The sequence below is a fragment of the Molossus molossus genome, unplaced genomic scaffold (assembly GCF_014108415.1).
Source record: "Molossus molossus isolate mMolMol1 unplaced genomic scaffold, mMolMol1.p scaffold_m16_p_9, whole genome shotgun sequence".
In the NCBI taxonomy this organism is placed as follows: Eukaryota; Metazoa; Chordata; class Mammalia; order Chiroptera; family Molossidae; genus Molossus; species Molossus molossus.
Genome location: NW_023425403.1, coordinates 86,364,524 through 86,380,405, shown reverse-complemented (window position 1 = coordinate 86,380,405; position 15,882 = coordinate 86,364,524). Strand labels below are relative to the sequence as shown.

The 15,882-nt window shown below is 42.1% G+C and overlaps 2 protein-coding genes and 1 non-coding gene across 3 annotated transcripts in view; 2 read left to right on the top strand and 1 right to left on the bottom strand.

Moving 5' to 3' along the window:
- The window catches only part of WBP4 (WW domain binding protein 4), a 40,278-nt gene extending 28,737 nt beyond the window's left edge, over positions 1-11,541 (bottom strand). Inside the window, exons 1-4 of the mRNA XM_036250439.1 lie at positions 11,489-11,541; positions 10,430-10,502; positions 6,568-6,630; positions 6,355-6,478 (exon numbers count right to left, since the gene is read on the bottom strand). Coding sequence (XP_036106332.1) covers positions 6,355-6,478; positions 6,568-6,630; positions 10,430-10,502; positions 11,489-11,490 — 262 coding nt within the window. The 5' untranslated portion in view covers positions 11,491-11,541. The remainder of the gene's footprint in view (positions 1-6,354; positions 6,479-6,567; positions 6,631-10,429; positions 10,503-11,488) is intronic.
- A 783-nt stretch (positions 11,542-12,324) lies between these two features.
- Positions 12,325-12,396, top strand: TRNAE-UUC. The gene has a single exon. It is a non-coding gene; the product is annotated as a tRNA-Glu (tRNA).
- Positions 12,397-13,308: 912 nt separating this feature from the next.
- ELF1 (E74 like ETS transcription factor 1) overlaps positions 13,309-15,882 on the top strand; it is a 121,760-nt gene continuing 119,186 nt past the window's right edge. Inside the window, exon 1 of the mRNA XM_036250169.1 lies at positions 13,309-13,425. The gene's annotated coding sequence lies outside the window, so the exon portion shown is untranslated. The remainder of the gene's footprint in view (positions 13,426-15,882) is intronic.

The following is a 15,882-nucleotide window of genomic DNA, read 5'->3' as shown; positions in this document are numbered from 1 at the left end:
TATAAAACAGGAAGACAGCCTAAGAGAACTGTGAGACAACTGGAAACGTAACAATCATAGGAGTCCCTGAAGAAGAAGAAAATGAGCAAGGGTTAGAGAATATATTTGAAGAAATGGTGACAGAAAACTTCCCTAATTTGGTGAAGGAAGAAGGCATTCACGTTCAAAAAGCACAGAGAGCCCCAAGGAAGAAGAATCCAAACAGGCCCACACCAAGACACATAGTAATTAAAATGCCAAAAATTAAAGACAAAGAGACAATCCTAAAGGCAGCAAGAGAGAAGCAAAAGGTTACCTACAAAGGAAACCCCATAAGGCTCTCAGCTAACTTCTCAACAGAAACACTATTGTCCAGAAGGGAATAGCATGAAGCAATAAAGGTCATGAAAAACAAGGATCTGAATCCAAGACTACTCTATCCAGCAAGGCTATCATTCAAAATAGAAGGTCAAATACAGAGTTTCTCAGACCAAAAAAAGGCTAAGGGAACCAAACCAGCACTGCAAGATATGCTAAAAGGACTGCTGTAATTAGTAGGAGAAATAGGAAGAAAAATAGAACCACACTAAACAAAAATGGCAATAAATAAGTACATATCAATTATCACCTTAAATGTGAATGGTTTGAATGCTCTGATAAATAGACACAGAGTAGCTGACTGGGTAAGAAAGCATGACTCACATATATGGTGTTTACAAGAAACCCACCTCACAACAAAAGACTCACATAGGTTGAAAGTGAAGGGATGGAAAAAAAATCTTTCAAGCAAACAGAAAGGAAAAAAAAGCTGGGGTAGCAATACTCATATCTGATAAAGTAGATTTCAAAATGAAGGCCACAACTAGAGACAAAGAAGGCCACTACATAATATTGAAAGGATCTATCCAACAGGAAGATATAACCTTGATGAACATATATGCACCCAATATTGGAGCACCCACATGTATTGAAAATCTTCTGGAGGACGTCAAAGGAGAAATTGACAGCAATACAATCATAGCAGGGGACTTCAACACCCGCTGACATCACTGGATAGATCCTCTAGACAAAAAATTAGCAAGGAAACAGAGACTCTAAATGAAGCACTAGACCAAATGGATTTAATAGATATCTACAGAGAATTAAACCAAAGAATTCACATTCTTCTCAAGTGCACATGGGACATTCTCAAAGGTAGACCACATGATAGGACACAAACTAAATCTCTACAAGTTCAAGATATTGAAATCATATCAAGCATCTTCACAGATCACAATGGCATGAAACGAGAAATCAATTGCAACAAGAACATGCAAAGACATCTGAACATGTGGAGGATAAACAGCATGTTATTAAACAATGAATGGGTTACCGAGAAGATCAAGGAAGAAATTAAAAACTTCCTGGAAACCAATGAAAATGAACACACAACACAAAATGTATGGGATGCAGCGAAAGCAGTTCTGAGAGGGAAGTTCATAGCACTACAGGCCTACCTCAAGAAACAGGAAAAATTCATAATAGGCTATGTAACCTCACAACTTAAAGAACTAGAAAGCAAACAAAAAGAAAACCCCAGAGCAAGTAGAAGGAAGGAAATAGTCAAGATCAGAGCAGAAATAAATGACATGGAGACAAAAAAAAAAAAACCCAATCCAAAGGATCAATGAAACCAAGAGCTGTTTCTTTGAAAAGATAAGCAAGATTGATGGATCCTTAGCTAGACTCACCAAGAAGCAAAGAGAGAGAACCGAAAATACAAAATCAGATATGAAAGAGGAGAAGTAACAACTGACAGCACAGAAATACAAAAGATCATTAACAACTACTATGAACAATTACATGGCAACACATTCAACAATCTAAGCGAAATGGACAAATTTATAGAAACACATAGTCTCTCAAAAGAGATAGAAAACTTGAACAGACCAATAACAACTAAGGAAACTGAAGAGGCAATCAAGATTCTTCCAGCAAACCAAAACTCAGGCCCAGATGGCTTCATGGGGGAGCTTTACCGCAGTCAAAAAAAAACTAACACCCATTCTCCTCAAACTATTTCAAAAATTCAAGAAGAAGGAAGACTTCCAAACTCATTTTGTGAGGCCAGCATAATTCTAATTCCAAAACCAGATAAAGACACTACAAAGAAAGAAAACTACAAGCCAATATCCCTGATGAACATAGATGCCAAAATCCTGAACAAAATACTGACAAATTGGATCCAGCAATACATCAAAAAAATGATGCACCATGACCAGGTGGGATTCATTCCAGGGATGCAAGGCGGGTACAATATTCTGAAATCAATAAATGTGATACACCACATAAACAAAATGAAGACTAAAAATCACATGATCATATCAATAGATGCAAAAAAAGCATTTGACAAAATCCAGCATCCATTTCTGATAAAAACGCTCGGCAATGTGGGAATAGAGGGATCAAATCTCGACATAATAAAGGTCATATATGAAAGACCTAGAGCCAACATCATACTCAATGGGCAGAAACTAAAAGTATTTCCCTTAAGAACAGGAACAAGACAGGAATGCCCATTTTCGCCACTCTTACTTAACATAGTACTGGAAGTCTTATCCACAGCAATCAGACAGGAAGAAAAGTAAAAGGGATCCAAATTGGAAAGGAGGAAGTGAAACTGTCATTATTTGCAGATGACATGATATTATACATAGGAAAACCTAAAGACTCCATCAAAAATCTACTAGACTTAATAAGTGAATTTGGTAAAGTAGCAGGATACAAAATTAACATCAAGAAATCAACGGCATTCTTATACATCAATGATGAACTCACAGAAAGAGAAACTGAAAAACAATCCCCTTTACCACCACGGCAAAAATATTAAGATACCTAGGAATAAACTTAACCCAAGAAGTAAAGCACCTATTTGCAGAAAACTACAGGACATTGAAAAAAGAAATAGAGGAAGATATAAAAAAGTGGAAGCACATACCTTGTTCATGGATTGGAAGAATTAACATCATTAAAATGTCCATACTACCCAAAGCAATCTATAGATTTAATGCAATCCCCATCAAAATACCAACAACGTATTCCACAGAACTAGAACAAATACTTCAAAAGTGCATATCGAGCCCTGGCCGGTTTGGCTCAGCGGTTAGAGCGTCGACCTGCGGTCCGGAGAGACCAGGTTCGGTTCCCGCTAAGGGCACGTACTTCGGTTGCAGTTTGTCCCAGGCCCTGGTTGGTCGTGCGGGTGGCAGCCACTCGATGTGTCCCTTCACGTCGATGTTTCTCTCTCTCTCTCCCTCCCACTCTATCTGTACAAAAAATGGAAAAATATCCTCGGGTGAGGATTAAAAAAAAAAAAAAAAAAAAAAAAAGTGCATATCGAACCAAAAAAGACCCTAAATAGCCACAGCAATCTTGAAAAAGAAGGACAAAGTAGGAGGGATCACAATACCAGATATCAGATTATACTACAAAGCTACTGTAATCAAAACAGCCTGGTACTGGAACAAGAACAGGCATATAGACCAGTGGAACAGAACAGAGAATCCAGAATTAGACCCAAGACAATATGCTCAATTAATATTTGACAAAGGGGACAAGAGCATAAAATGGAGTAAAGATAGCCTCTTTAATAAATGGTGTTAGGAAAACTGGACAGATACATGCAAAAAAAAAATGAAACTAGACCATCAACTTACAACATACACAAGAATAAACTCAAAATCGATAAAAGTGACCTGTGAATCCATAAAAATCCTAGAAGAAAATGTAGGCAACAAAATTTCGGACATCATACACAAGAGAATTTTCACTGATACATCATCACCTAAGACAACAGAAACAAAAAAGTAAATGAACACATGGGACTACATCAAACTAAAAAGCTTCTGCACAGCAAAAGAAACAACCATCAAAATGGAAAGGCAATCCACTGTATGGGAAAGCATCATTGCCAATGATACATCAGATAAGGGGTTAATTTCCAAATATATAGAGTACTCATACAACTCAACAGAAGGAAGACAAAGAACCCAATTAAAAAATGGTCAGAGGAGCTAGACACCTCTCTAAACAGGACATACAAATGGCCAAGAGACATATGAAGAAATGCTCAACATCAGTAATCATCAGAGAGATGCAAATTAAAACAACAATGAAGTATCACCTCACACCTGTCAGAATGGCTGCCATCAACAAATCATCAAACAACAAGTGTTGGCGAGGGTGTGGAGAAAAGAGGTCTCTAGTACCCTGGTGGTGGGAATGCAGACTGGTGCAGCCACTATGGAAAACACTATGACATTACCTCAAAAAATTAAAAATTGAACTGCCATTTGACCTAGTGATCCCACTTCTAGGAATATACCCTAAGAAGCCTGACATACCAACCAGAAAGAATATGTGTACCCCCATGTTCATAGCAGCACTCTTTACAATAGCTAAGATCTGGAAACAGCCCAAGTGTCCATCAGTAGACAAATGGATAAAAAAGCTGTCGTAGATATACACAATGGAGTACTATGCAGCTGTAAGAAAGAAAGATCTCCTTATCCTTTGAGACTACATGGAGGGACCTGGAAAGTATTATCCTAAGTGAAAGAAGCCAAGCATAAATAGATAAAAACCACATGATCTCACTTATTTGTGGAATATAATGAACACAACAGTCTGAGGAATGGAGCAGAGCCAGAGACGTGGAAGTAGGGTACAGACTGACAACCGTTAGAAGAAGGGGTAGGGGGGGGGGAGGAGAGATAAACCACAGAACTTATATGCATTTAAGTATATCCAATGGACACGGACACAAAGCCAGGGACAGGGTTGGGGGCATGGGGAAGAAGGTTATCAATGGGGAAAAAAGGAGAAACATGTGTAACAAAAATAAAATTAAAAATAAATAAAACAACAACAACAACATGTAGTGTACATACATAATGAAATGTTATTCAGCTGTGAGAAAGGTGGATATTCTACCATTTGTAACAACATGGATGGATCCTCAGCACATTGCGTTAAGTGAAGTAAGTCAGAAAAAGAAAAGTTTTGTATATCTTTGTGGAATCTAAAAAAATCAAGCTTATGAAAAACAGAGTAAAATGGTGGTTACCAGGAAATAGCGGGTGGGGGAGTAAGACTGATATTGTTTAAGGATACAAATTTGAAATGAGTAGTAAATAATTCAGAGATCTAATGTATAGAGCAGCAATTTTCCACTGGTATGCCATAGCACAGTGTGTCGAAAGAATTTTTAAATCATGCAGTACCTGATTATTTATTCAGGGGTGCTGACCTCTTTTCCCTTAGATTGTCAAATAAGAAAACGACATCAGCTAACACAACAATAGCTGTCCAGTGTGAATGAATCAAAATTATAGCTATGTTTTTTGTCAGGCAAAAAACAATATATTTTTTGGTATGCCGCAGAATTTTAGTAATTGTTTTATGTGTGCCATGAGATGAATTGCTGGCACAGAGTAATGAATATAGACAAAAATATTGCACTACAATTATGTAATGTGGTAAATATCACTACCATGGCAATGGTATTACAATATATAAATGTATCAAAGTAATACATTGTATACTTTAAATTTATACCATGTTTATGTCAAATATATTCAATTAAAAAAGTCAAATGAGCCCTGGCCAGTTTGGCTCAGCGGTTAGGGCATTGGCCTGCGGTCCAGCGAGACCCGGGTTCGGTTCCCGCTAAGGGCATGTACCTCATTTGCAGTTTGTCCCCGGCCTTGGTTGGGTTGTGTGGGTGGCAGCCACTCAATGTGTCCCTTTCACGTCGATGGATGTCTGTCTGTCTGTCTGTCTGTTTGTCTCTCTCTCGCCCTCCCTCCCACTCTATCTGAACAAAAAATGGAAAAATGTCCTCGGGTGAGGATAAAAAAAAAAAAGGTCAAATGAAAAAAATTATCTATCTTCTAGCAATAGTCAGTTAATTTGTCCACAAAAGGCTAATTCACGGTAATTCAACCTTATAAACAAACATGATTCAGTTTTCACCATATAGATAAAGTGAACAGTAGTTATCATGCAAGGCCTATATTTTAAATGAATAAATCCTTTTAGTCAAATAATTAGAATACCTAGAAAACGCAAATGTCTCTGAAATGAACGACTGATCTAGACAGAGCTAGGACTAGGTAACCACTAAGGTAATATAGTTGTGAATGGAGGTGTTGAAATATGAAGTTTTAATAGTAAAACAAAAGTGCATGAGTAAACTCCCAGTTTAAATAGGGCTATGATGCATAGGAAAAGCACTAGGAGTATACTCTGAGTGTATAACCTCTTTATGGAAACAATAAAAGCTAACTTTGCATGACCTCTGATGTTACTTTGAAAACATGTTGGCTGTTTTTTTACCTGACTCTAAGCCAAGCCTTTTCAAATCCTCTTGGTATGCTTTCAGGGCAGCTGCCTCCATTGCAGCAAACTCCTTTGATGCTTTTTCTTCTTCCTTTGCTTTATCCAGGCTTTTCTGTTTAATCTATGTAAGACACATATAAAAGTAAAAGCTAGATAAAGGACCGATATTTACATAGAACAACTGGCAAAGAAAGAAACAAACTAAATTACCTCACTGATCCTCTTTGCCACATTTTCCTTATGATTCTTTCCTCTTTCATGAAATTCAACACTCTGAAAAATGAAATAAAAGAAAATACAAAGGAAAACTACATATATTATCATAATGTTCACATTAAAGTAATAGTACATTTTGAAATGGAACATAACAAAATTAAAACTAAAATGACTGGCAGAGAAGATAAATAATTTTAATGCAAACTGGCCCTTTTTATAAAATGATGCTACAGAACTGAATTATATTATTTTTTATTATGCCTTCTGACTAGGTCTCCTTTGATGCTTAAAATAAAACTATGATTATCATATTAATGGAGAAAAATACGAGGTATACCTGATGACTAATCTAGTGACTACGATTGTAATGAGGACCCAAACAAGGCATGAATCCAAAAGAGGAGTGGAAAAAAAAAAAATCACAACTTCAAGAAACACCCCTCACTATACAATGTCAAAACCAGTAAGTCTCTAGAATTTATACCTCTCTATTTTCCACATTAGATAAAGGATAATAACCAATGATCCTTAGAACTTCATTCCTCCACATTAGGAGAAAAGTAGACATTAAAAATTTATCCTAGTCTGGCTGGTGTGGCTCAGTGGATTCAGTGTCATCCATGGACTTACAGGTCTGGGTTCGATTCCCAGTCAGGGTACATGTCCTGGTTGCAGGCTCAACCCCCAGTAGGGGGTGTGCAGGAGGCAGCTGATAGATGTTTCTATCTCCTTCTCCCCGAAAAAATCAGTAAGAACACCCTGGCAGGTTTGGCTCAGCGGTTAGAGCATCAGCCCTCGGACCAGAGACACCTAGGTTTGATTCCCACTAAGCCTTAGTGACTAAGGGCATGTATCTTGGTTGTAGTTTGTCCCCGGCCCTGGTTGGGGTTGTGTGGGTGGCAACCAGTCTATGTGTCTCTCTCACACTGATGTTTCTCTCTCTCTCTCTCCTTCCCTCTCTATCTGAAGATAAATACAAAAATGTCCTTGGGTGAGGATTAAAAAAATATATCAATAACAACATATTTAAAAAAATTTTATCCTAAATTATAAACAAATACTTTTATATAATGTGGTAATGATATAAAATGTGAAACCCCTATGCAGGACAATTTGGAATTATCTATCAAAATTAGACTGTTACATTAGAGAACAAAGAAGCTCCCTAAAAATTAATGTGGGGAGAGCTTCAGGATATACTGCTCAATTAAAAAAAATAATAAAACAACTATGATGCAGTATAGTGTATATAGTATGCTACCTTCATGTACGTTGGACTAAGAACCTCCATCTATATGCATATAGAAACAATAGGATAGACAAGAAAATGAAAAAGTAGTAACCTATGAGGCATGACAGTAACTTAGATGAATGAGGACAGAGGTGGATGAGCGAATGTTATTACCTATTTAAAACAGCCAGAAATGCTGCTTATCTTTGTATGCAATAGGAATTATGCAGTAAACTTGACAAAACAAGTTCTGTAAATCAAATCTTACACAATGTATTAACTGAGCTATTTTAAAGTACTATTGTGAATTCCTCTTTAAAAGAGTGACTTTTTAAAATCCTTACCCAAGGATATTTTTCCCTGATTTTCAGATGGGGGGGGGGCGCTTCGATGTGAGAGAGACACATTGATTGGACACATGGATTGGCTGCCTCCTGCCTGACCCAACTGGGGCTGGGGATTGAACCCGAGACTGGTCTATGGGCCGACGCTCTAAATGCAGAGCCAAACTGGCCAGAGCAAAGAAAGTGTTACTTTTTAAGGCAAATGTTCATCTTTTATTTTTCATGTATTACTTTTTCTAAAGTTGATTATTCCCCATAAAGACTGTTTATTATAGGCCAACTCAGAAATAAATTTTGTTTCTAATTAAAGGTTAAATTGGTGTGTATTAGCAATTCAAAGAGATGAAGAAAGACTATCCTAGAGAGATTATTTACTCTACATACATAAAATTCATTGAGCTGCTTGGGTAACTCTAAGGAAGAAACTATCAGTGATTTGGGTAGGTTTTAAAATCTGTGGCATTTATTTGTAAGAATGGCCTAAGTCAGTGGTTCTCAACCTGTGGGTTGCAACCCCTTTGGGAGTCGAACCACCCTTTCACAGGGGTCACCTAAGATATAACAGTAGCAAAATTACAGTTATGAAGTAGCAACAAAAATAATTTTATGGTTGGGGATCACCACAACATGAGGAACTGTATTAAAGGGTTGCGGCATTAGGAAGGTTGAGACACTAGCCTAAGTCAAACAAGATAGTCAAGAACTTTAGCAACTATTCAAAAAAACAAAAAATAAAACACAACCCAAAAGAAAAATATCCCCAAACACCCTATTATAGACTATAGTAAATAAATATCTACCAAACAAACACAGCATTGTTAGGTAGGGCTACTATTCTTTTGTGCATCCAACTCTACCATGTAAAAAGGATATGAATATGTAATATATTTTAAAAATACCCTAGCTTATATAGGTACACTACATACACACTACTATGACATGCATGAGATGGGTACAAAAAAAAATGGTGCTGCTTTTTATGTTGTTAATCCTCACTTGAGGATATTTTTCCACTGATTTTTTTTTTTTAATCCTCACCCGAGGACATTTTTTGTTCAGATAGAGCGGGAGGGAGAGAGAGAGGAAGAGAGAGAGAGATCGCGGGAGGGGGAGAGAGAGGGAGAGGAACACTGACGTGAAAGGGGCACACTGAGTGGCTGCCACCCGCACAACCTAACCAGGGACCAGGGCCGGGGGCAAACCGCACCCGAGGTACATGCCCTTAGCGGAACCGAACCCAGGCCTCTCTGACTGCAGGCCAACGCTCTAACCGCTGAGCCAAACCAGCCAGGGCTGGTGTTGTTGTTGTTTTTTATCCTCACCCGAGGACATTTTTGCATTTATCTTCAAAAAGAGCAGGAAGGAGAAGAGGCAGAAACACTGATATGAGAGAGATACATCGAGTGGTTGCCACCCACAAGACTGCAACCGGGGCCGGGGACAAACTGCAACAAGGTACATGCCCTTAGTGGGAACCAAACCCGGGACTCTCTGGTCCACAGGCCAACGCTCTAACCGCTGAGCAAACCAGCCAGGGCTCCACTGATTCTTTTAGAGAGAGTGTAAGGAAGGGAGAGGGGGAGAGTGACACATCAACTAGTTGCCTCCCACACTTGGTCTGGGATCAAACCTGCAACCCATGTATGTGCCCTTGACTGGGAATCTTGAACCTGAGATCCTTCAGTGCTCAGGCTGATGCTGTAACCACTGAACAACACCAGGCAGGGCTGTTCTATGTCTTAAAAGCTGAAACTAGACTAAGAAATACAGCAATATGATTTGTTTAATAGGGTTGCTATTTTCGCATTCCATAACAGATGATGTTCTTTCAAATTTAAGCATTTATAGACATAAAGCTCTGTACCAAATACACTTAATTATCTTGAGAGCAAAAAACATACAAGAAAAACTATAATGTTTCTTTTTACATATTTAGAGCTTTCCACTTTTCTTTTTATGTGACAGTGTTACAAACACCACCATTATAACTAGATGTTTCATAGACATGGATGAGATTACCCATATTCAATGTTCATTTCCTGAATTTGACTGAAAGTCCACAGTGAAATAACTGGGCTCTACACATATAACCAAATTTAGGCTGATGAAAAGGAAGAAGGCACACAAATTTTGTTTAACGAATGAAAAGACAACAGAAATCTTTCAGTGTTTTGAAAAATCTAGAGCAAGGTATATGAAAATGCTTTGTAAACTGAGTTTAGATTTAAAAAGGAACATATGTATAAATACATTAGAATCTCTAATAGTGGAATTGTCATACAGGCCTATTGTCCGCTATCCAGCACTTGCAGTAATCACAGAATTTCTTTGGTTGTGACTTCCAGTAGTCAGCCCTGAAAAGGGATAAACAAGTCTAAGCTTATTTATAATTTAAAAAGGTAAAATTCTGCATGCTTTACATCTGCCTAGAGTTTGAAACATAATCCTCCGCTAATGAATCTTGTCTTACATTCACAGCACCGTTTTCATCATTTGTCTGACTGAAGAGGCAGTCAACTGAAATTGTTGCCAGTCGAGTAGAAAAGTCTGCACCGGATTTAAAACTCCCTTAGATAAACCAGCTTAAAAAAAATGTTCCCGCCTCATTTGTTAATGTCATCAGTGTGAAGAAATAAGGACATCTTAGAGAAGATGTATCTTTTTCATTCCTTTCTGGTATTTTGAGGATTCCTGTAATGGAGGCCTGAAGAAACTCATCAAGTTTACTTTAAACCAAGTTACTTCCACCAAAAAGAACAAACAAAGCACAAGACTCCACTGGTGGGAGACTGCGGTTCCTCTGAGACCATCAGTTAATACAATTTGTTCTTGAGCCTCAGGCAAGAGACAGCAGGGAAAGCCAAGGGACCTCTCTGCTGGCAAGACGGGGAAAACCATTTCTCTAACCAGGCTAGCCGCTTCCAGCAGGCGGAGGAGCGCCGGTGGCCACAGTCCAGCCCTCAAGTTTCACAATACCCCAAGGCTCAAATCAAGCACCACAGAACCACAAGGCTGCTGGCGACCCCCGACAGGGGAGGCGAAGGGAGCACGTCGCTCGCGGGCGGCCATCCGACCCCAACAGGCTGCCAGCCTCCCTCCCGAGAGCCCGTCCGCCGTGCCCCAGGGCGCTCCGTGGGGTAGCATTTCCACCCCGCCCAGAGAACCGGCCAGGCCGGTCCGGAGCCGGTCCCGAGCGAGTTAAGAACGTGTCCGTCACGCCTCCAACCGAAGGGCGGGGGCGGCGGGGGCGGGGAGGGGGCTGGCGGTGGAGAGACCCGGCGGAGAAAGGGCGGCCCAGAGAAACAACACACCCTTGTTTCGAGCCTGAGACCCAACTCACATGACTGGACCAGCCGCTCCGCGCGTCGCCCCCGGGTCCGGCTCAAGCTCGCGTTCCCCACGCGGGGCGAGAAGCAGCCCAGCCGGCGTGAGGCCCACCCGAGCCCTCGAGCCCCTGCACCTCCCTCCTTCCCCTGGACCCGTTTCCCAGTTCCCAACTACGGGTGCCCCGATGACTCAATCCGCGCTCAAAATCTCCTCCTCCTCCCCTCCCCCTGCAGGGGCGGTACTCCCGACTCCTGAGAGGTGGGGTCGGTATAAAGGGGTTGAGGTCACCGAGCAGGGGCAAAAGCGCGACGGGACCTAAGCTGGAGGACCCTAACCTGAAGCCTCAAGTCCCCGCGTCATCCCGCCCTCTTTCTCTTGCCCTGGGCTCCAGAACCTCCACCCTTCTTCTAGGCTCGCTGGCTTGTGGCCAAGGAGCTCGCGCGCCGCCTCCGCCCCGCACGCAAACAGCTGTTCCCCGAGACGTCGCCGCCCTCAACTTTGCCAACTACTCCGCACGCACTTTGACCAGCGGAGCAACCCGGACCTGTGGGCTGGGGGCCGTTGGTGGAGTTTTAAAAAAAGAAGGTGAAACAGCTGGTTTCGGGGCTGCGAGTTGCTGGGGTTCGCCTCCGAACTTTCCTGAGGCGGCGGCGCGGCCGCGCTCCCCCTCCGCGACGCCCGCGCGCTGGGTCCGGGCTTGTTCCCTCGCTCCGAGCGCGTGGGCGGCGGGGGGAGCGGCTTGAGTGGCGCAGAAGCGGCGGCGGGAAGAGCGGCGAGAGGAGCGGCGAGCAGGCGGCGGCGGGCCGAGGCGCCTGTCAGGTGAGTCACCGCGGCGTGCTCAGCAGCACTTCCCATATGGTCTAGCGGTTAGGATTCCTGGTTTTCACCCAGGCGGCCCGGGTTCGACTCCCGGTATGGGAACGTTCAAGTTTTTAAAAATTTTTTTAGGCATGGGCAGCTAACTTATTTTATTTCCAACGACTGGCTCCTTTCACCGGTGAGTTTGTGGAAAACGAGCCTTCGTGAACTTTTTACTTGCGCCGTGAGCTGGGGTCACGAGTGCTGCGCAGGGCGGGCTGGCGGAGCGAGTGCGCTCGGGCTCCTTCTCCCGGCCGGCCGGCGGGGCTGAACCGCCGGGAAGAAGTTTCACTTTCCGTGGGGCTGCCTTCCCGCCGCCCCGGCCCCAGCCGCCCTCTCCAGGCGCTCGGGAGGTGATGATTAACTCCGGCCTCGCCTTCTCTCTCCCGGCGCGCCTCGGGCCCACACCCTCCTGGCCGCCGCCTCCGACGGTGCTGGGACGCGGGGCGTGTTCGCCCCCTGCCCCGGGTGCCGGCCCGCCGCCCTCCGAGACTCTCCGCCGGTGGGACGAGACGGCCTTCACCCCCATCACAAAGCAGCCCCCGGCGGGCGGGAGGTCCCGGCGCGGCGGTCGGCGAGCCCGGGGGGCGCGGGGGCGCGGTCCAGTCCGCGCGGCGGCCAGTCACCGTGGAACCAGCCGAGCGTCCGCCCGGGTGACCCGCGGCGCCCGAGCCGGCGAATTTGTCCCGACGAGACGTCGGGGGCGCTGGCAGCAGTTCAGACTCTTTTGCTCGGGAAGGCCTCAGGGGAAGGGAATCTTACCCCCCTCCTGGTTTTAGAAACTACACGCGCACGAGCTGCGGAGAAGAAGCATGCCACCACGATGAGATGTGTTGAAAAAAGAACACTGACTTTCCGAAGGGTCCAACCTTCTGAGCGCCCCTGGTAGAAAGTCCTGGGATGGAGGTGGGGCTTGGAAGAGAGGATATTGGCTGGAGACTGGGAAGGGGATGTTATAACAAAGTTTCACTGTATTTTTAAATATAGAAGCCTTGTGTTTATTACGAAGAAGGGGCAGCTGTGTCAGCAGCATGTGAGCTGTAAATGAAACAAAAGCGTTATCTTGAATGCAAGCTGAAATTAGAAAATGGGGTGAGCTATATAATGTTTAGTCTATTGTGCCTTTGGAAGCAAATGAAGAAGGGAAAAGTGGCTCTTGTGGAGGGTTTCTGGTCAGTGCTATTGCTAAGAACAGAAGTTTTGGGTGTTAGTATGTGAGTTCCCAAACTGTTTTATAGTTTTAACTGCACAGCGAGTTTTGAAAATAATTTGTTAATGGGATCTACATGATTAAGACTTCATTATGTTTACATTATAAATCAACCATCACAATTAAAAATATTTTAAATTATCTTTACTAATTCAAATATTTACTCTATATCAAGCATCATTAGATGCTTTTGAAAGTTACTGGTGTTCATTCCGTTTTTTCATGTTAGGAGATAGTGGATAGAATTGGGATTAGCTGTATGACTTGTGTAGATCTTTCACTTTCTCTGTGCTCTGGATTTAGAGCCATACATTCTTGATAGTACATAACACTCAAAAACTTTGTTGAACAGTTTTTAAATATGTTATGAGAGTGGAAAGTTTCACTTAAATAGTGGGATAGTGTGATTATTAAGAAGCCATTTACTAAACAATTATGTCTGAATTTGGAAGGAAGGAGGGAAAGACTGCCTTGCCTAATTGTCTCCAAAGAGGGCTTAATTCTTGACTTTGAATTTTGTAATTACTTGGTATCATATTTGTACCAAATGGTGCAAAAGTGGATGTAGTTTTTATTGAGCATCCACTAATTGCAAAAAACCTTACTCTGTTTGTACTTGAGGATATGCTGAGGGGAGTAGTTTGGTGACAGTGTTCCTGTCCAAGATGCAGACTCATATAGTTGTGTGCCAGGCAGCAGCATCTGAGTTTGTGGAAGTGCTGCAGGAGCACAGAGGTAAGAAATCACTTCCACTCAGGGAAGAGGACTGGAGGAGTGACATGGAAGGGAGAGTGTTTGCCCTGGACCTTGAAGAAGAACTGATTGGATTTCTTCGAGTGGGGGAATGTCAATAAAAAGCTGAGGTTAGCCTGGCTGGTGTAGCACAGTGGTTGAGCCACCAGGAAGTCGCTGGTTCGATTCCCAGGCACGTCCTGAGTTGTGGGCCAGATCCGCAATGGGGGAAATGCAGGAGGCGGCCAATCGATGTTCTCTCTCATCAATGTTTCTATCTCTCCCTCCCCTCCTCTCTCTCTAAAAAAATCAATAAAGGGAAAAAAATTTTTTAAAGCTGAAGTAAGGTAACAAGTATGAGGCTGGCAAGTAGTCTGGTTCTGCAGGAGCACACAGTGCCTGGACAGAGCGCCATAGGAAATGAAGCTAGGACTGGATAACAAATTCTTCTTTTTCTTTTAGAGAGAGAGACAGACAGACAAACATTGACTGGTTGCCTCTCGCATGACCCCTGACCAGGGCTGGTGACTGAACTGAAACCAAGGTACGTGCCCTTGACTGGAATTGAACCTGAGGCTCCTTGGGCTGACGCTCTAACTAGCTGAGCCAAACTAGCCAGGGTGATACAGGTTCTTTTATCAAAGGTGTGACATTTATGTCACTAGAGTTTTAAGAACATTTTTGTCTCTTTGAAGAAACAGAAATGTAGCAGTAATATGTGAAATGCTTGTTTTTACATGGAACCAGACATATCTGGGGGGGGGGGGAATGTGGAAACAAGAAGAGATAAACCAAAGAAAATACATACTTACATGCATAGCCCATGGACATAGACAGTAGTGTGGTGAAGGCTGGGGGAGAGGCAGGGGCTGGGGGAGGGGGAATGGAGGACACCTATAATACTGTCAATCATAAAAATATATACATATATATCAACAACAACAAATATATATATGCTTTTTTTGTTGTTAATCCTCAGCTAAGGATATTTTTCCTTTTTTTTTGTTTTTTTAGATAGAGTGGAAGGCAGGGCAGGAGAGAGACACACATTGGTTGGCTGCCTCCCACATGACCCCAGGGTATGTGCCCTTGACAGAGAATTGAACTCATAGCCCTTTGGTCCATAGGCTGTAACTGCTGAGCCAAACCAGCCAGGGTACAAATATAAATGTAAATATGAATATAAATATATATACACACATACATATATATATAAAAGAAAATGCTTGTTTTAAAAAATTCAAATAGTATAAAAACATGTAGAATATTTTGCGCCCATAGGTTTTATGTTTAGCAATTGAATATTAATTTTTAATTAGTAGAATGGGGAAAAGCATTTAACTAATTAGAATTCAATGAAAAAAATGAAGTCTCGGTTTAAATTATGAGAATGGTTGCAACTATGTTTTTGTTGGCTTGCTTTCTTGAAAATGAACTTAATATTCTAAGAGCTGCTAGTTACTCAGTCAGGCATCCACCTTAAATTGATTAAGACTAGATAATAAATTTGTAAGGATTCATTCACATGCTTGTAATTCAAATGCATGACTAACAAAATACCATCGATACTCATGTTCTAGGTGTTCTGTCTTGGGCCATAGAGTGAT